Source organism: Propithecus coquereli, unplaced genomic scaffold (genome assembly GCF_000956105.1).
Source record: "Propithecus coquereli isolate 6110/MARCELLA unplaced genomic scaffold, Pcoq_1.0 Scaffold320, whole genome shotgun sequence".
In the NCBI taxonomy this organism is placed as follows: domain Eukaryota; kingdom Metazoa; phylum Chordata; class Mammalia; order Primates; family Indriidae; genus Propithecus; species Propithecus coquereli.
The window spans coordinates 590,171-611,476 of NW_012148842.1; the positions used below are offsets into that span (position 1 = coordinate 590,171).

At 33.8% G+C, this 21,306-nt stretch overlaps 1 protein-coding gene across 1 annotated transcript in view; it reads right to left on the minus strand.

Moving 5' to 3' along the window:
- The window catches only part of LOC105815227 (low-density lipoprotein receptor-related protein 1B-like), a 68,630-nt gene extending 47,344 nt beyond the window's left edge, over nt 1-21,286 (minus strand). Inside the window, exons 1-5 of the mRNA XM_012650374.1 lie at nt 21,267-21,286; nt 20,196-20,418; nt 17,111-17,282; nt 13,465-13,608; nt 8,445-8,681 (exon numbers count right to left, since the gene is read on the minus strand). Of these exons, the coding sequence (XP_012505828.1) occupies nt 8,445-8,681; nt 13,465-13,608; nt 17,111-17,282; nt 20,196-20,418; nt 21,267-21,286 (796 nt within the window). The remainder of the gene's footprint in view (nt 1-8,444; nt 8,682-13,464; nt 13,609-17,110; nt 17,283-20,195; nt 20,419-21,266) is intronic.
- Between the last annotated feature and the right edge of the window lie 20 nt (nt 21,287-21,306).

The following is a 21,306-nucleotide window of genomic DNA, read 5'->3' on the forward strand; positions in this document are numbered from 1 at the left end:
TTTTTTGTGCTTTTTCATATTTATTTTTACATAATTTTTGAGGTAAAACTTTAACTTTTTTTCCTCCCAAATGAATATACAATCATTCCAATTCCATTCTTTGTGTGTGCTGCTAGGGGTATAATTACTGTCAGGGGAATGAATTGAACTGGACCCATTATTTTAAGTGAAGTTAATTATTAAATGCTGTAAAGATTGCCTTAAGACCTTTTTTCATCTCTTTTAGTTTTTATTAGGACCACGGGGTTTCTCTTTCTCATCTCTTATATTTCGATTTTCCATCTGTGGTGTTTTAGGCTATGGTTTCTAGAGCTCTTGTAGGTCTGGTTCAATCTGCATTCTACCTAGGAAATTCTCATTATTTTTGATCACTGATGGTATACTTTTCAATTTCCCAGTGCTTTTATTAATTCATTTTGTTAAAAATATCATTTCAGTAATTTTTATCAGTATAGAGTACAAAGTTAAATTATTTGCTTAGCCTTATATTTAGTCTTTTGCCTTATTAGTTATTTGACAGATGCATTAAACAAAAATGCAAACTCTTTGAGAATAACGATCACATTTTCAGATGAATATCTTGTCTACTATCTGATGAATATTTGGCAATTAAATATTTTTTGTAGGTAAATGAATGGAAATCTTAATAACAAATAAAGATCAGATTTTTACATAACCCTTAATCATATCATCCTGCACCATCTTTTTAAATAACAATTTTTTTCTGCTAACGTAATACATAAACCAATTTTATTTTTGTAAACTGAAAACTCCCATTGCTACTTTTATTTTTTGGTCAAAAAATGATACAAAATGAACTCGTTGAAAGTAGAAAACACTTAAATCTTTTCCATCAAGTGAAATGTCTTTGGGTGTAAACTGTGGATGTTTAAAAGCATCACAAGGGATTCACATACATTCAGAGATGTACACAGCTGTTTTTTTTGATTGATTATAATGCTGAGATAAAGGGGGAGAAATCAGGTTTTAAAAGTATTTCAGTCTTGCTCTTTAGATTCTTATTTGCATTAATGATTTATAAACATTCAGAGTTTGGCTTCACTTAAGATGCAGAAAGCCACAAAAGAATATTGAAACACATAACAGTAAGAGAAAATCCACTAATCTGCAAGATCACAATTTTTCTTGAGTCCAAACAAAATCTGAGATCCCAAGACAACAAAATGAAATGAAGCGCAAAAGGTGACAGTCCTCTTCCAGAAAAAAAACTGAACACATGAATTGTTCCTTTGGCAGAGTGCAGGAGAAAGCAGATTTTTTAAAAAGCTAAAATGGTAAAACATTTTTAAAACCTATTGTGGTTTGATGTAAGAGTTTACAATTCCTGGGAACACCTGACACAAAGGATTCCTTTCAAAGAGTTCACAAGAGAAAGATGGAAGGCAGAACAGGAAACCTGAGAGTGACCCCTGAGTTTCTTACAAACGTGAAACCCCACCCAATCCCCAGACTCTTCCCTCACACAAAGGAAAGCCCTTAAACCATTAGGGAGGGAAAGAAGACCTTCCAACTCCCAGAAACAGACAATGATCCTGTGAAGGAGGTGCAAAAAAAAATAATCTGCCACTAGAAAAGGAGCAGGAAACCCTTTCTCGCCCAACGGCAAAGTAAGCTGCAAAGGTAAGCCATCACTGAGGGAGGGGTAGAAGCCAAGTCATCTGTCCCTGAGGGAGGGATAAGAAAACCCCCTGGTCCTACCACAAGCTTGTTACTCATAACAAGCAACACTAGTCTGTTACTTGGAAGAGGGTAGAAATTCTATTGCCACTGATTCCAGACAAAGATATACCAACACTGGGGAAGAATAGGAACAAAACCTGTCTGATTCTGCAGGAGGGGCAAAAAAGTGCTTGGACCAGGAATTCTGGATTGATACGAAAAGCAGATGTTTGCTACCCTGGGGGTGGGGCAGAAGATTATCTCCTGCCAAAGACCTCCCCCAGATATAAGGCAGAGTTTTCCTGCCATGGGAGGAGAAACACCCACCTTCAAAACCCAGGCCACGACCTAACATCGAGACTGGAACAAGAGAATGGAGAACCTTTTTTGCACCCACCATGAATCTCCCACTTAGCAACAGGTCACAGCAGTCTTCCACTGAGGGAAGAACAGAAGTGTGGAGAAAGATCCTCTGATGAGGCAGCCATGCAGGGATTTTCCAGGCCCCACATTAAGCACAAGGTGGCATCAGTCCCCAGTGGAAGGATCTGAAAGCTTTGCTTCACCAAAGATAACTATAATGAAAACAAAATCCAAATCCAGCCCAATTACTTGATTGACCAAATCCTCTACACTAATAAATTGATAATTAATATGCTTTTTCTCCAGGTATCAACTTTATTTATCTGAATCTCTGAGGTAGGAAAGAGAGGATGGAGGGATATTTTTCACCTCAACCCTAGTAATGGAGCTTTTCTGGTGCCTAAGAGAGCTTTGAACTGAATTTCTCTACGGTTGGTTTTTCCACATGCCTGAAACACACCTCAGAATGTCTCACTTCTGGCTCACACTGGAGAAATGTAAAGCAAATTCTAGTGGCAGAAGTGTTGGCTGATTTGCACTATATCTGCACTTCCACAGTTTACTGGGGCAAAGTTCCCCACATAATTTTGTGGACCAAATGTGGCCCACGCAGGACAGAATTCTGGCATATTGATGTCTTTGTTCTAGTGCAACAAGGTTGTCCAGCAGGGTACAAGGACCCAAACGATAAGAAGATGGACATTCAGGGATACAAAGTCACAAGCAAGAGTTTTAGGCACCAAAGTGCCTAAAAGTGCCAAGGGAAATGAAATTAGAGAGAGGCAGCAGAAAACCTCCAAAAAGCTGTGTGAACACAGACGACACAAACACATAGAAAAACAGACACACACACACACACACACACACACACACACATCCACACCCCACAGGAGAGTCAGTTTTAAAGATCTACCAGGCTCACAAAGAAGCCAGTGTACATTGGAACTAGTTTAAATAAGACCTTTCTTATTTCCTTATTTCTCCACCCCTTTACCTCTTCTAATCAATGCTGAGAAGTGAGTGGGCATCAGAAACTAACTAGCAAGCTGTGAGGAGTAGTGAGAAAATTAAATTCAGAGTAGAGAGATAGAGAATGAACCAAATATGACCTCCTTTCTTTGTCCAGGCTTCTAGCGATAAGGCAGCACTGGTAGGGAGCAAGGTAGATGTGATGATGCATTGAATTTAGAATTTTGGTATGTATTTAAATATAGTGCATTGAGCATTCTAATTACCAAACCAAGATTGTATTTCTGACTTAAAGTGACTAATCGGTCTGTCTGTTACCTAGTTGTGAGCAAAAAGGAATGGGATTTGACCAAATTTTGATCTGGAGTAGGAAAGATTGCTAAATAAACTTTAAAGATCAATGAGAGGCAAAAATAGTTATGCTTTAGACATTTTGGAGTCCCATTTTTCAACATACTGGTTACATGGATAATGACTATTAACACTTCCTAAAATATTTTCATAAAGGCTAGTTTGATGGGAACTTTCTCAGTTTGTATTGTGGATATTGCCCAGTCCCACAAGTTGAGCCAGTGTTTCATGCTTTGTAACCTCCAAAGTAAAATCAATCTAATCTGATTTTTCAAACGTTTTTATCAGAAATTCGTATTAATCGAGCTAAGCAACGGTACAATTATAGTTGATGTTTGTAATACTAGCCCTAAGTAGATGAAGAATTTCCAAGTGATTTCTGAAATAGCAAATAAGAATTCCATAATGCTAAGAATAATTAAGTAACTGGCTTAAATGTATTTCTTTTATTTGAATTCATGCAGACACTTGGTAATTTATTTTAGTTATGTAAAAAGTATCACTGATCAGAATATTTATTAATGTAAAAATTATATATATAATAATACAATAGTTTCTCCTTATCTGTGATTTCACTTTCCACAGTCTCAATTACCTGTGGTCAAATGTAGTCTGAAAATAATAAATCAAAAATTCCAGAAATATACAATCCATAAGTTTTAAATTATCTGCCATTCTGAGTAGTGTGAGTACTCAATACTTCTTGTGATCTCTCACACTGGTAACCTCGATGGATTCTAAGTGATGAACGGGCAGGTGGCATATACATCATGGATACACTGGACAAAGGGATGATTTACATCCCGGGTGGGACTGAGTGCAACAGCATGAGATTTCATCACCCTACTCAGAAGTTTCATGTTTTCTTCCAGTATCCACGAGAGTATAACAGACTAACTTTTTAGCTTTAAGCATAATACAATCTCAGAGCTTTCGAAGTTCTGGACAAGCAGCATCACTGACTAGATATGTGACTTTGATAAAGTACTTCATCCTCAAGAGTCTCAATTTGCAATCTATGAAATGGAGCTAATGATATTGCTGACCTCAGAGAGTTGTTGAGTGGATTAAACGGGATAATGCACATAAGGTGAGCAACCCTGATACACAGCAAATTCTCATCAAAGGTTAGCTATCATTGCTGTCGTTAATTTTACCATCAGAAAATAAGGTGATATAGTCTAAAATTAAGAAGACATCTAGAGGACAAAATGTTTTGTCAAACTTGCCTTAATTATAAGTAAGATCAATTTTTGTATTCTTGGGCCCACAATTTATTTTAAGTTATAAAAATCACAGCCGGGAAGAACTGTAGTTATATAAATCTTATGTTTGCATTGTAGCATGATGAAGTAGAAGAATTGGATCTTAGTTCATCGATGCCACAATAAAATGAGTGGCAAATATTATCGCACTTGTCAACCCATGGTATCCCCATATATCCATTTTGAAACAAATTCCTTATGTGTTATATAAAATGGTGACCTCAAGTCTCCAGTTTAACTATGGATTCTATAGAAACAACCACTTTTCTGTTAAAGCTACAGACATTAATATCTTTCAAACTCAGGGAAAATGCTTCGTATTTTTTTAATACTTTAAAGATATGAAATGATATGAAAGTTTATGTTAGCATCCCTTCTATTTGGATATATGTATTTGAGTAAAATTAATTTATACAATTTAAAAACAAGGGCTGCACTAATGGAATACATGTAACAATATATTGAATAATAAATTATCATTTCTACATATTTTTCTTTCTGTTAAAATTTATAATTCATACTACAAGGAAAAATAAACTTGGAAAATACACTCAAGAAGATAAAAATGTAATCCATCTTATAAAGAGCATCCATCTTATTCTCTTAGAGAAAGTAACAATTAAACCTGGTAAGAATGGCTAATTTAAATTCTTTGACTATTTAATCTAATATTATCTCCCATTGATATTTCTTTTACTTTCTACCACAGTCCCCTACTTTATTTTCTTTACAACACTTATCATTATCTTGTTCATTTATGTGTTTACTTGTTTATTATCTGCTTCCCACTATTTGATATAAAGCTAAATATTAAGCTTTGTTCTCTTCACTGCATCATTCCCAGCACTTAGAACAGCACCTGGCCCAGACAAGGCATTCACTTTTTATTGACTGGACAAAGAATAAATCAAGGAATTAATTTTAAAAAAGAGAGAGTATGGATTTTACAAAAAAAAAATTGGCAAAAATTCTAGGAGGATGAAAAAAATACACATGAGTATTTTGCCCTTATATTATAAAAGTTTATTTTTATTGAATCAGTAATATTCTTTCGTTTTACAAACATTTTCAGTAAGTATTGAGATATGTGTAAGTATCTCAGATGGCATTTATTTAACTACTTCTTTGGCCCACAAGATTCCACAATAAAAGCCAATAAGATATCTGACATTAGTGGGGTTTTCAACAGCTTCTGGGAGAAAAAAAGTCAAAGAATAAATGGAGATAGATTGTTTTGGGAAATGCTGGGGGTTTTTTTGTTTTTTTTTTGTTTTTTTTTTGATAGAAAGTATCTGAGCTTACACCAAAGTTGTCCAAGATATTTATGTTTTATTTAAATATAGCAAATCTTCATAGCCTTGTAATTCAAACTATACAAATTTATCCCAAGACTCAAAATTTCTACCAAGCTTACAAAATCATTTGTCAAACTAAGCATTTCTTCTCAGTCTTCAGGTTGGATGGCAGAGAATCTAGCTAAATAAGTGAATACAGATATAATTTAATTTTTCTAATTCTAAGAATCACAAGTTGTCATTTACTAAACCTAAGTTTCTGTTTTGACACATTAATCTTGTAATGTGTATTATTATTCTCTTCAAAGGAAAAAAACAATCAACAAAAAGACAGTAAGTTGTTACTTTTATAGAAATATCAAAGTAACAAATATATTTCAGGTGTAAAACCTGCGAAATGTTGTATCCCCTTTACCCTGCCACAAAGCAGCATTGTGAGATGTGCCTGGCGGTCAGGTGGCTATTAGAGTTGATCTCTGTTGTGGTGGAATGCAAAGAACCTCTAATGTTACTGATAAAACACTGTTCTCAGAGTTAGGATTATTAGCCGGAACATTCAGTCATAGCACAGGAACTGACACTTTTAAAAAGGAAATGTAATATATTACATATTGTCCCTCTTGAAAGTGTCTGGGTCAAAAAGAATAATCCGAGTGTATCTACTTAGAGAGAATGTGCAAGTCCGTTGTCCTTCTAAAACTATCAAGTCCCTATCATCTGCTGTCACATTATAGAGAAAAGTACGCAGACAGGCTCTGTCACATCCAATTTAAAGCAAAAATCTTAACTTTAATTAGATACTCCTCAGGAATTTTAAATCATGGTGGATTTATATCGCCTTAATCAGTAAACTACAAAAAAGAAAAAAAAACAGGAATATTTTTCATCTTAGCATTTCATTTACAGTTCATAGAGAATGTGCTTTTTATCATGAAAGTTTTTCTTTAAAGTAAAGCTGTGTTGAATGAATAATCTTCCCACGTTCCCCTCATTCCCTCTAAAAGAGTGGAGAGATCGCCATTCATTACCATTTATGTTGTAAATAATTTTAGTCCATCTTTCTGCTTTTATTTTCTCTTCTTCTCTCTCAATCATTCTGCACTCCACCACCAGACTGATCCTTCTAAAATATCACTTCATTCACATTATTCTTTGACTCGAAAGCATTTCTTGCCTCTTACACCTTCAGGATTTTATCCAAACTCCTTCACCTCCCATTCAAAGACTTTTTATTTTATCACCTTTCACTTTCCGCATCTCTTCTGTCACTATTACCTGCCAATAAACGCTCCAGGAGTGATCCATTTAGGTTCTCCACATCCTTTTTCTGAAGACTGGGCTTTTTTTTTTGCCCCCATGAAATTTCTGGTTGCAGAAATATCCTCCTCTCACACTTTAACATTTCTCCTTCAGGGTCTAGACAGATACCACCTCCTGCACAAGGAGTTCTCTGAGTGTACCCACATAAACATATCTCCCTTCCTGTGTATTTCCATTACATGGGCATTCTACATTAATCATATATTTCTTTGGGACAGCTTTAAACTTGTTAATTAAATTCTGCAATGCTTTTAAAATTTTTGTGTGCTTATATCATCTCTAAAGGTAGATTATGAACTCCCTGAAGGCAAGAGCCATTTTCTAAAATTCCTTTTATCTCCTATGATAGCTAGCGCAGTGTCCTTCATATAACAAGCATATCATTAATGCCCCTTAAATAATGTATTTCTAAAAGATTCAAAAAGTAAGCAAACTTTATATATGAAAAAACTCGGGCCCAGAATCATTAGTTAACATGCTTAAAGATGACTGGCAGCCAAAGATCTGGTTTGCTTGATTATTAGATTTATTTTCTACCTATGCCAAAGTTATATTCTTTTGTTATTTGATTGGTTATTCCTAAACCAAATAATTTATGAAATGCATTGATTTTAATGAATAATATGCATATACATTTTCATGCCTATAACTTCATATATGTATTTATAAATAAAAATAGATATAAGTAATTTCAATTTCTCTGGAGATACTGATATTTCAAGTGTAATTCTAGAAACTCCATTTCAATAATTTGTAAAGCAAAAAACAAAATGCAAGAATTGTGATGACAATAGGGACATCATTTAATGTACTTTGAGTGATGTGACCAATAATTCTAATGAGAACCAAATATTACAAGTCTCCAATGTCCTGTTAAATCTTACATTCTACCTTATAGCTCTGTAAACATGTCATTGTAAATCGACATTTTCTCAGAAGATGGATAATAGCTCAACTTAATTCCTATAATATTTAAAATGTAGTGGACAATTGCAAGTTCAATTTTATAATGAAGACTTTAATTCACTGGTATGTGAAAAACATGGAGAAATAACATTACTGAAGAAATAAAATTAACAAATATTTTTAAACCAAGAAGAACGTAGGTTCTGGTTAAAGCCAGTCTGACACACTGGATTTATCCTTTTAAAGTTCTTTATTACTGAGCAATTTGATGTTAATGTCACACAGTGTCACTTACCATCTTTCAGAATGGTTTCTCGCTCTGTGCCATCTATCTTCTGCCGGCCAATTAGGAAACTGGTGGTGTCAGCAAAGTAGATATAATTGGTTTCTGCGTGAAAATCTAAAGCACGAGGGTTTACCAGATTTTCTATGGGGATCATGTATTCATCAGCTATCTTGGTATTCAAGTCCATTCCTCTAACAATTCCTGGGCGTCCTTTCCCGTAAAAGAGGAACAACTCATTCTTCGGTCCTGCAGAAGAAAGATTACAAACATAAACAACTGATGCTGTCTAATCTTCTCTACACTGCATAATGCCACTGTTTAATTAACTGGCACAATTAGTGTTTTTTAAATTCAATACTAAAAATTAAACTCTAAAATACACCAAATGTATCTCAATGCAAGAAGCCCAGCTAATTGCATTACTTTAATTAAAACAGAAATTACTTCCATGAATGGGTTATATTTAGTTAATTATTCTTTTGTCTGTAACTGTCTGTATAGCAAAAACATGACAAATCATTGGATAAATTATAACTTGTAAAATGGGCATTTATTAAAACATCTGACACATTTAATTTTATAATTTATTACAATCTCAGCACTTTTTGTAGATACTAACTGTAGCATTCAGTATATTTGACAATGCTAAAAACTTCAGAACATCTAAGACATACCACCCCAGAGTCTGTATCTATAAACTGTCAGAGGCAAACACAAAGAATCATACAGTATCACCAACTTGTATATGAGTATACTATAATTACCCAAACATGTACCTTATTCTTTTAAGAATGAAATCAAATGCCATTTATAGCATCACTTATTTTTCCAAATCTTAATTTGAAAGCTAGAGGTTGATGCTATCTCCCAATAACTCTGATGTTCAACACATGCCTTATCAAAAACAAAACAAAACAAAAAACAAAAAAACACAAACAAAAAAACTGTCTCCTGAGTTTAAATGTCAGAATCGCGTAGTTTTTCTGCAAAGTGAATTAATTGTTTCAGACTTCTATATGAAAATATAAACAAGACTCTTCAATTATTAGAGCATCTTATGTTTGGTTTATTTTGTATAATTTTAAAGGAAATACTTACTTTCTATAAAAGGGAAAATATACTGAGCTTTATTAATAAAACTGAGGATACAAAAGACTCCGCAGTACTTGTATAACAATACAATAATTGAGATTCTTAGTAAGTAAAATAATTACATTATAGAAAATTTGGAAAACAATAAAGAAAAAATAAGCAATTACTCATAAACCTAATACCCTCAATACAAACTATATTGACATTTTATGTATTTCCTTTCTTTTGTTTTTCTTTTAGAATTACTGTTATTGAATGTTGAATATATATAAAAGAATATTTATAACATATGTCAATATACAAAGTAAAATCAGGTCCCAGGTACTTAGCACAGATCTTAAGAGTATTTCCAGTACATTGGAAGATATGCCCCAAACCCACTGCCTTCCAACTCAGAAATATCCAATATCCTGATTGTTGTATTTATTGTATATTTTTAAAAAGAATTTCAGCATACAGATCGTGTATTTCCCAATAGCATACTGTTTAATTGTACGTGTCTGAATTACATGTGTGAATTCTGGATTAATTTTATTCTTATTATATTCTTGATATTCATCCATTATTGTTGCAGTCATAGTTCATTCATTTTCATTGTTGTATAGTATTCTTTTGACTATTCCAAATTTATCTAGCTATTTTTCTAGTGTATATTAGCCTATATCAAAGAGGGCGCTTAATTTTATATTCCATTATCGGTTAATTATAGCATTGATATTATTTTCTACATTGATCCATTAATTATTTTAAGCATTTAATTGTTGCTGTTTGATATATGATAATTTACTAAGTCATTTTCCAGTGGTTTCATGTTTTCAACATTATAATAATACTGAGACAAGCATATTTTTTCAAGCTAGCATTTCACACATTTTCTTAGATGAAATTACAGGTTAAAGTATACTAAGATCCTTTTCCTTATTGCCCCATATAGACTCTCAGTATCTACTTCATTTCCAAGATATTTTCTTTTAAAATAATATTTTATATGATTTAAAAGTAATGCTGATTCATTTGAAAATTGTTAGAATTTCTTAGTATTTTCTATCAACATTAGATGCATATATATTTTTGTGTTTTTCAAAAATTTGGATCTTAACATATGTATTTTTTAAATTTAATGGTTTTTTTGTTAAGTTATTAAAAAATCATCAAAAATATTCTTTTTAATGGCAGCATATTCCCTACTAGAGGGGCAATATAATATATTCAGCTACTTACCTATTTTTGAATATTTATATTGTTTTTGAGTTTTTTTTATTATAAGTACATTTACAATTAATTTCCTTAATCAAAAGTAGGATAACTTGTCAAACAATATTATCAGTTTTGTGTCCATGATATGTATTACCAAATGTATTTCCAATAGTGATATAAATTTCCAATTTATTAACAATGCATAAAAATGCAGGTTTTACAATACTCATTCTTGCTAACATTTATTTTTGTTTTTATTTCTATTGGATGTTTTAGTTGGTAATTGGTAAACTTTCTACTTCATTGATTTAATATGTATGTGTGTTTGTGTGTGTGTGTGTGTGTGTGTGTGTGTGTATGTATGAATGTATGTTTTCAATAAAAGTGCTATTTCTCCCATTGTTTTCTTTAGCTATTTGGTGGCGGGGCATTCTTCCATACCTACTTTAAAGTTTCTTCTAAGCCTGGGCAACATAGCAAGACCCTGTCTCTACAAAAAAAATTAAAACATTAACCAGGCATGGTGGCACACACCTGTAGTCCTAGCTGCTCAGGAGACTGAGCCAGGAGGATTGCTTGAGTCTGAGAGTTGGAGGTTGTAGTGAGTTGTGATCACACTGCACACCAGCCTGGCGACAGAGCAAGACTCTGTCTCAAAAAAAGAAAAAACAAGCAAAAACCACACAAACAAACAAAAAACAACAATAAAAAAGAAATTTCTTCTAGTGTCTTCTTGTACTACAGACAGTCGAAAGTATGAATGACATTTCACAAACACTCATACAGCCAAGGTTTCTGGTTTTCATTTAGTACCTAAAATCAGATATACTAGCTCAAGTTTGGAATATGGAAGTGAAGCAAGGGTCCTCTTTTTGCAGCTTCTGCTGGTATACATCTAATGGAAAAATTGAATTTCTTCACAGCAGTCTTCTTTCATTCACACTTGTGAATATCGAGAGGCAAGGAACAGTGGTTCTATCTCTCCCTCCCTATCTCTTTCTCTCTCTCTCTCTCTCTCTCTGCGCGCACTTTTTTTTTTTTTTTTTTGCCAGTTAAAGTCTATCAAATATGACATAATTCCGGAGCTACTAGCTGTAGTGTAAGCTTACTAATCCCTGAATCTCAGCTAAAATGGTGTTTTTGAAGTTAATATTTCCATTTGTGGCTTCTTGATGCCCTAGCTTCTGATTGTGGCAGATGTTCCAGCTTTCAGCCAGGCTACTTTGATGGTGGTTTGGGGGAATGTTCCAAAAGCTCAGTCTAGAAGTTACTGTTCCAGGCTTTTCAATGATTTTGTAAGCATCTATTTGCATTAAATCCCTTTCTGCATAAAATAGCTAGAATTGTTTCTGATTGCTATAAATGCACCCTAATGATGCAATACATTAGGGATTGCACTGAATCATATGCAATTCTGATCTTATGTTTTTCCTCAAACATGTGTACACATGTATGCACATATGCATGTATGTGTATGTGTGATTATGCTTTTGTATGACTTACCATCACTTCCCAAGTGGCACTTAGATTAGTTTAAAAACCACACACTCATGCACACACACATGCACCCACATCCAAAACTGCTCTTATCCGGAGGCTTTAAACTCAGTGTCCTGAATTATCCAGAAGCCCTTGACAATATGAGACCTGTTATCTTTACATTCCCAGTATTTCATGAAAAATAAGAAATACAAATAAAAAATGCAAGCAGAATACTAAAATGAATATATTTTATCATAATGGAGCCTATTAGGTTCTTAATTTAAAACTACTTATACTATCATTAAACATTTCAACTTAAAATTCTAGCAAATTTAGGGGTGTCATTTCACAGTTCTCTGCAATCACATAGCAAGAAAGTGGAGTAGATGGCAAGATTGTGAGCAGAGAGGGAAAAATGACAGAAGTAAAAAGCTGTCACTGTGACAAAGGTAAAGACAAACTGGATACTGCAAAAAGCAGTCATCATAATTTTTAAAATAATGGCATTTGGGGAACATTTAAAGACCAACAGTCTCCACATAGACACTATCTACCAGGGCTATCCAACTATATCCGATTATCAAAACTCCAAGCAAAGAACTTAACTAACTTTTGTGCAAAATATTAAATTACAAATGTCATTTTAAAATCATTATCAGCATATTTAAATAAAGAACAATTAAATTATTCTGGTATGTTTAAAAATATAACAAAGATATGTCTAACAGATTAGAAAATTGATGAAATTGTTAAAGTTTTGATATTTAATTAGTATAGCTTCAGTTATCTGAAATATTAAATTATGAAGTTAATGATTATCCCAATCATTCTGGATAAAGTGAAGCTTTACTATATGTGGATTTCTGTTGGTCCAAACAACACACCTGTTACTAGGAGCAGCATCTTGGTTCAGATTAGAGAAAATCTGGTCAACTGATGATTCTAGCTGATTAGCCCAAACATATTCTTTAGGGTACTAAGGAAAACATCTTCCTAAAAATCTTCCCTAAAGTATGTTTCTCTAAGATTAATCAATTCGGTGACTTTACAGCCTGATTAACTTCCCACTCACATTCTTGCATAAGAAAACTAAATACTGATTTTGAGAAAAATGGCCAGTATATATTTTTAGACAAATTTCACCTGATTAAGTCTCCTGGCATTACTGATATTCATGCTGCTAATTAATACTAAAAATCCCATTCTGAAGTGGTAGCTGCTGGCTACAAAAATCAAATGTTGGATTTTCACAACATACTTTTGCATGATCTGCCATCACTTCCCAAATTGAAGCCAGTCCTGCAGCGACAGGTCCGTGTTTTGTAACTGCTGCTGAGCAGACAGATGTGTGAACATCCCCCTGGCATTCCATATGTATCCACTTCGCAGGCATTGCTTCTGACTACAACAAATAAAAAACAGCATGCGTGAAATTCTCAAAGACAAGATAATTATGTGCATCAGCATGTCAAAACTTTTACAGTGTAAGAACAGGATTCTTAGCAAAATTTTGTATACCCAACTATTTAGTACCATAATCAAATGGAAATGAGTTTAAACCCCATACAAGAAGAGATAGGTATACTGGTAGTAATACTCACTGGGTGCTGGTCAGGTGGGGGGCTGGGGAGATGGGGGGTAGAAGGGAGTGGGGAGGTAAACCCACAGCTAATGGAAACGGGGCACACTGTATGGGGGAAGGACATGCTTGTAGCCCTGGCTTGAGTGAGGCAAATGCATTTCATGTAACCAAAATGTTTGTACTCCCATAATATCCTGAATTAAAAAAAAAAAAGAAAAAAATTAATAAATAACTAACTAAGTAAGAAGAGATAGGGACTGATGAAAATCCTAAGGCTGCATTTTAAGGAACAATTCTGAGAAATACAATGTGTTTCTATTAATTTAAACTGTTCACATGTAAGCAAAATAAAAATAACATGATTTTTTGGTACATATTTCTTGTACTTTTATTAATAATGCTTTTTCAAAAAATATAAAAAAGATACATAAAAATTATCCTGGCATAGGTAGTTAAGCAGAGAAAGGATTTCCTTTGGCACAATGTGTCATATTGGCATCTGAACTAGAAGAAATGGGATTTAGCGATTATCTGTACTGGGTTGAGAAGCAGTGAGGCAAATCATTTTTAAAAAATTTTAAGTGTACTGCCATTTTGAGAACCTACCACAAAGTAAAATGTGTGTGGAGACATGTGACTGTAATTGCCAAAAAGTGGAGGCTTAGTCTATGCATAGAAAATGAAGAGTAGAAGGATATTGTGAGTGTAAGAGTTAGGAAGGAAAAAAATGGGAGAAGTACCAAATGGAGAAGATGAGAAAAAAAAAAAGATGAGTCAACAAGAAAAGGAATAATATGTATAAAGTCAGTAAGATTTTATGCATTATTATAATTATATTTATTTTAGATCACCACTTAGTTGAAATTGTGATTAATACCATGGCAATTTTCTTTTAATAATAAAATTGCTACGCTTTTAAAGATTTTGCCCTGTTCTTTTTGTATTCCTCATTTTCTAAGTGGAAAGATGAGTGAAATTCAGTTTTAACTATTTTTTCCCTGCCACGAATGTAGCTTTTATTTTCCAACCTTGCCTCTTCTTTCATCTCCTTTAATCAGCAACTCTCCACTTTCTCTTTCCTCATCGCGTTTGCCCTTCATTGGATGGTGCCCATCAACATATGAAAATGTCATTATTTTTTATATCTTAAAAAAACCTTCTTTACCCAAATTCCCACAGAAATCTTTCAACTAGCTCCCCCTTTCTCTGGCTCACCTTGTATCCACACTTCTCAAAGTCATCTATGATCGCTTTCTACAATTCTTTCCCTTCCTGTCTCTCTCAAACCCATTCTACCCAGATATTCACTTCACCCTGAAACTGCCCTTGTCAGATCCCAAAGAGCTTCATGCTGCTGAATTTAATGATCAATTGGATTTAACAAGCTTCTTCTCAGTATCCTCTTTTCGTTACTCGTACTCTCCTTGACTTATTGCTGGAGTGTACCAATGTCCATTATATGGAATTCTTGTCCTCTCCACTTATATTTACATCCATCACCAGGGCTTTAAATGCCGTCTATATGCCCATGACTCCCAAATTGATATCCCCAACTTGGACTTCCTCCTTGAACTCTAGATTTGTATATTTAAATACCTTTTTGACATTTCCATTTGAATTTATAACAAACATCTAAAGAAATCTATGCAAATTAAACTTGTTATCTTTGCCCCAAATCTGTTCCATAGCTAATTTCTTCAATCTCAAAAATAACTCAATTTTTCCAATTGCTCCAGCCAAACCAGTGTCATCCTTGACTTCCTTTTTATTTATATTCCACATCCCATCCATCAGAAAATCCTATTGGCTCTAACTTTGTAAAAACCCTGAATTTGATGAATTCTCACCACTCTCACTACTACCATCTTGGTCTAATATACCATCTTCTCTAACCTCCACCCTCCTCTCCCCACAGTTTATTGTCAACATAATAGCCAGATTCATTCTTTAAAAATGTCAGTCAGATCACGAGACTTCGAGACTTCTCTGTTTAATGCTTTCTAAGGATGCTCCACCTCATTAAAAATATAAGCATAAGCTTTTACAACAGTGTGACAAGGCCCTACTTGTTATAGCCCTCCTTCATTTCTCCAACCTCATTTCTCTTTCCCTTGTTCATTCTGCTCCAGAAACACAGGTCTCCTTGCCGCTCCTTGAACAATCTAGGCATGCTGTTTCCTCATGGCCTTTGTGCTTGCTCATCCCTCTACCTGCCATGGTTTTGCTCTATATATCCTCATGTCTCTCTCCTTCGATTACTTCAAGTCTTCATTCAATGCTATCTTTTCAGTGGGATTTCCTCTGACTATTCAACACAAAATTGCAAATTCCTCCCATCCTTGACACTCTTTATGCTCATTACGTTCTTTGTTTTTTCCAAAATATTTACTACCTTCTAATATAATACATAATTTACTAAGTTATTTTTTAACATATCCTCTCCACTAGGATGTAAATCTTATAAAGGCAAGAATATGTTCTCTGTTTTATTCACTGCTGTACTCCCAGCACACATAGAATAGTTCCTGGCACATAGTAGATGGTCCATGAATAATTAATAAATGAATAAATCCTAATATTAAACTCAAATAAGGTTATCTACACAATTCAAAATTTGAATTTGCTGTAAACATATCTGTGATGACACGCTGCCTCAGTTGGATGTATGTTAATGTTTAGATAATTCTAGATTAGTTTTAATTTGAAGCATATGTACCAAAAATGGTGATAAAAATTTTGGTTGGTGGTTTTTTTTATATTACATTATTCCACATATGATTGAACCTAAATCGTATTGATGAACAGCATCACTAACCTCCCATAAAAATAACTAATTTGTGTTTTAGAAAAACACTTTGAAACATTGCAGCCTTCTTATTAAAAATTATTTTTTAATTAACGAGTGTTAAAGAACAATTGGGATGCTAAGTCAAGAGTCCAATGACTACAATAAACACTGGGCAGATATTGCAAGGCAGTCACTTGATTTGAAATTTGTCCTCAAAATGATACCAAAAAAAAAAAAACCTTTAGCATCTGGGCTTCCTGTCTACATACATCACAATTGAACACTTCTTCCTGAATCCAAATCTAGCCATCATTTCAATTCTATGGTTGTAGAAACGATTCGCTAGGAACTGAACAATTTGTCATTTAGACTTGTGAGGGGAGCTCTATTCCATTTAACAAGCAGACATGTACACTTTTGCTGTCAAAACAGAGAATTTATGATTCACTCACTTTAACACCATACAAAAGCACAAGGACTATAGCCCCATTCAATCTACCATCATGAAGGTTATAAAGAAGTCTTGCAACTTACCTGTTGGTTGAGTTCTTTTTTGATAAATTCGAATTCCTCTAGCATTTTCCATTTTAATTAATGAATGAATATCAGTGCCATTAAATCGGTTTATCTTTATGACATTGAAGTTATCAGAACTGGTTGCATACAAATAGTCTTCAAACACGGTTATACCATAAAGATGTCTGATCTATAAAGAGGGTCAAAATAACTATGATTTTTAATTATACGGCTTTCAACTTGAAAGAAAAACTGATTGCTATTTACTGGTGTGGAAAACGGCAATAGTAGGAGAGTCACAAGAATATTATCATTTACTTTCTCTCAAAGAATTCCACATTTCATTAATTTAAATTTTTTTTCTGGAGAAGAAAGCAGTGTGCAATAATGGATAAAACAGTTCCAAATGTGTGGGAGAGAAATTTATCCATGTTTCATTAAGAAAACATGTTTAGTAGTTATTTTTCAAAGACAAGTGAGAAACAGACTTTCAACCATATTTTTAATAATATGCTGTTACATATAATTTGAGATATTTTTATGGACTACTTGTTCACATAGTCATGGATATGTAGAAGCTGCAAAAGTATAGCTCTGCCTATGAGAAAAACTAATGAAAAAGCACCTCTGAAAATTTGTTTTATAAATTCAAACACCAATTTTTTGCCTAAAGTTACGTTTACACTAATACTTGCTCTGGTGTAGAAAATAATATATAAAAAATCACGCATTTGCAATCATTGTAAGTAAAATGTCAACATTTCACTCAGAAATTGCATTATTTCCAAAGCCAATTTATGGAAAATGGAGCTGTTTGCTCTGAGAATGATGATGTTTATTGCTCTCAATACACTTAAATTAACAGTCTCACTCTCCTCCGTGGCAAAGTTCTTAGAGACTGTGGAGAGGAATGGAGATCTTAGAGTCATGGAAAGCTTCCAGCAGAGCAGAAGGAAGAATGAGTACACTGATTTTCTGATAAAAAGGCACATACTAGGCACGTTGCCTTTGGGTATTCCTTCACTTAATTTAAAATGGTTCTGGTCCGGGGTATGGTGGAGTTGTCAATTGTTTTGCTGTAGAGGTTTTGATGAAAAAGCATTTGTCATTATTCTTTGAAATTATATTGTGCACTTTTAGCATATATATATTTACGGTTAAGAGAATTTGATAAAGTATGTGGTAAAAATTCTTATAGAATGAAATCACAAAATTTTCAATTTTAATTAGGAAATTTTGCCAATTCTGTAGTTTAAGCAAAAGCATTTGATTTATTATCTTCCTAGCATATATGACTCATTACATCTATTTCTAATCCACTCATATGAGATGTGAGTAAAAGAAGGTTGGCTTTTACATGTTGTTTTTGAGTCATATCTCATTTCTTCATGTCTAGACTGGAAATAAAAGATAGGAATTAATGGAAAGAATTATTCCATGTTAAAGCCCAAATAATCTTTTTTTATATATGTGTTACTCCAAAGCAACCAGGTGTGGGTGTGAGCATGCACATGCGTGTGCACATTCATGTGTGGGTGTGGCCATGTGTGTATTTCCTAATAGCATTTTCCACATAGTTCCATAAATATACCTATGGCCCAATCTTGACTTGGGGAATACTTTTCTTCTACAAGCAAGCTGAACTCTTCCATTGCCATTAATCTTATGCATGTCTCATGTAATGTTTGGGGCCTTCCATTTGAAGTCTCTGGTTATAGCACATGAACATTGTTGTCTATATTAGTGCCAATTCACATCGCGGGAGAAAAATCAAGGAATTGGTCAGAGTAGAAAATACGTTTACACAGGAAAGAAAAAATTTCACTCACAACCTCCCTATCTTCCTTCAAATAGGTCTGTTTCTCATAAAATAAGCACCTCCACTAACTACCCCCTGCAGAGGTAGGGGAAGCTTGGAGTGGTAGGTAAACCATTCTGCCAACAGCCCGAACACTTCAAAACTGTATCTACTTTGGATTATTTAGCAGAAGATTTACCATATGTTTAGGGAACCAGCAAAACACAGGCAAGAGAAATGAAGAAAAAAAGAATAATTAAAAACTTCAGACATTAAAAAACTTTTTAAAGTAGTCATGGGGAAAATCATTTGAATTCCTTACCTTTGTTACCAAGGTTTAATTTTTAAAATTTGAAATACTGTAAAAGAAAGTCCACCATCTTGGAGATCAGGCCCTCTAAAGGTCATAACTAAGGCCTGACAAAGAAATCAAGCTTTATAGGACAGTTGAAGGTGATAGAGAAATAACTGGCTTCACTTTTATTTAACACTGGATAGTCTACTTTTTTTAACCACTCAGATTAGTGCATCTGTTTATCTCTCAAGGAGAAAGGATTTCATTTTAAAAGCTGATTAGAAAAGAAAAGTAACTTTAAGAGATAATTACAAATATACCTGTCTTGCATTGAAAAAGAAACAAAAGAGATTCATATATTTCAGCTCCATAGACTAAGAATCCCACATGAAATTAGTGCAATCAATGAACAAGGCTTATTTCTACTTAAAGATCTCTTTTAGACATTCACTGAATGTTTCTTGAAAAACCTTGTAATTCAGCAAGGTAAAAACTAACACGAGTGGGAAGAATTTTGACTTTGTTGACTCACAGAATTCTCATTTTGGGAAATACTTGAATACATCAGAAGGCAAAATTTAATGGAACCTATTAAAATAATAAAGATACTTTTGTGAACAAGTATTTGCTTCGGTCAGCAAAAAATTTCCACTGCCACATGAGACCAGTGATAATTCAGCTCCTTAAGAATAAGCTACTTATATTAGCTTTTAGTAAGTGGGTCATAACATCTGTCCTATTTTAATAGTTTTCTTTCTTGCTAGTATAGCATTTTTGTCTTTGTTATTTTTGTTTGTTTACTCTGTTTTTAACAGAGGGAGAGGGAGCAAGAGACATAATAGCACTGTGAAAAAAACATTCTCCAATATAGGAAATATACTGTAATTTTTATAACCCATTGCAGCTTGACTTCATGAGAAATTTTCAACATTGCAAATTTGGGTCTTCTTCATCATAGTACGCCCTTCATTTTTTACCTTAGCTGCATTTTCTAACAAAATTGTACTTACTCGTCTGCCTTGAATGATAGTATGTCTATTTTTTCCTTGATAGTCCACTACTCCCACGTAGTCCAAGTAAAGATCTACCCAGTAAACCAATTTGTTGACTAGGTCTAGTGCCAGTGCAGCTGGCTGCTCTGTCTTTGAATCAATTATCCTTGTTCTGTTCATCCCATCCATGTCACATCTCTCCACTTTGGCGACATTCCCGTAGTCAGTAAAGAAAAGTTTCCTGTTGAAAGAAAACTAAATGTTAAAGTGAAGGGGGGAAAAAGCATATTTGATGGAGCCATCTGTAAAAAACAGAACTTTTCCTTCTAATTTATTTCAGTGATTACATCTGTTAGCTTCCCATAACCATTTCCATATAATATCACTCATAAACAGAGAAATCTGCTAATGAATGTTGCAGGGCATAAGGGAGCAGGTTAACCAACAACTGTAAAATTTCCCCAAAATGAATGATTATGGTGGGTTTATTTTTGTATTAGGAGAAATGTTTCTTTAAGCCTCATAGAGCCAACGCACAACCACCACATTCGGTGTAAGCTTCAGAAGTGAGCCAAGTCACCAGGCCAGGACATGTGAGCTGTCAGGCTTTATCTTCAACCTACTTTTCAAATTGCCTGGTGATGTTTGTCTCTTATAAAAGCTATTATGTGGAGCTCAATCACGCTATAAGTAGCAGAGAATACCAAACCTGGAATGGAATTAAGCAGATGGAAAAGCAAATGTGCTATTTGTAGCAATGGAAATAAAACATAAATAATCCCACACCCAAACCTATCCCAAATCTCCCAAATATTCCCAAATAACAAAATTTCATAAAGGAAAAGCAGGTCATTTCTCCTCATTTTCTCTTAATATTTACTTTGAAGAAAGGCTGAAAAAGAATGTTGACCTCTGAGACAAAAAAATCCTTCCATGCAGCATTAACAGTGTCTGTCAAAGGTTTAAATGTACCTCCAACATTTTAGTGCCTAATATTTGATTAGTATTCACTATGTTTAGTAAACTCAAATCGATTTCAATTAACCTGACAATATTTAGCAAGATTGCCCACTCATGAGACTAAATTACATTTGTAAATAGAAGACCATCTTGCCTTGACTTAAATACA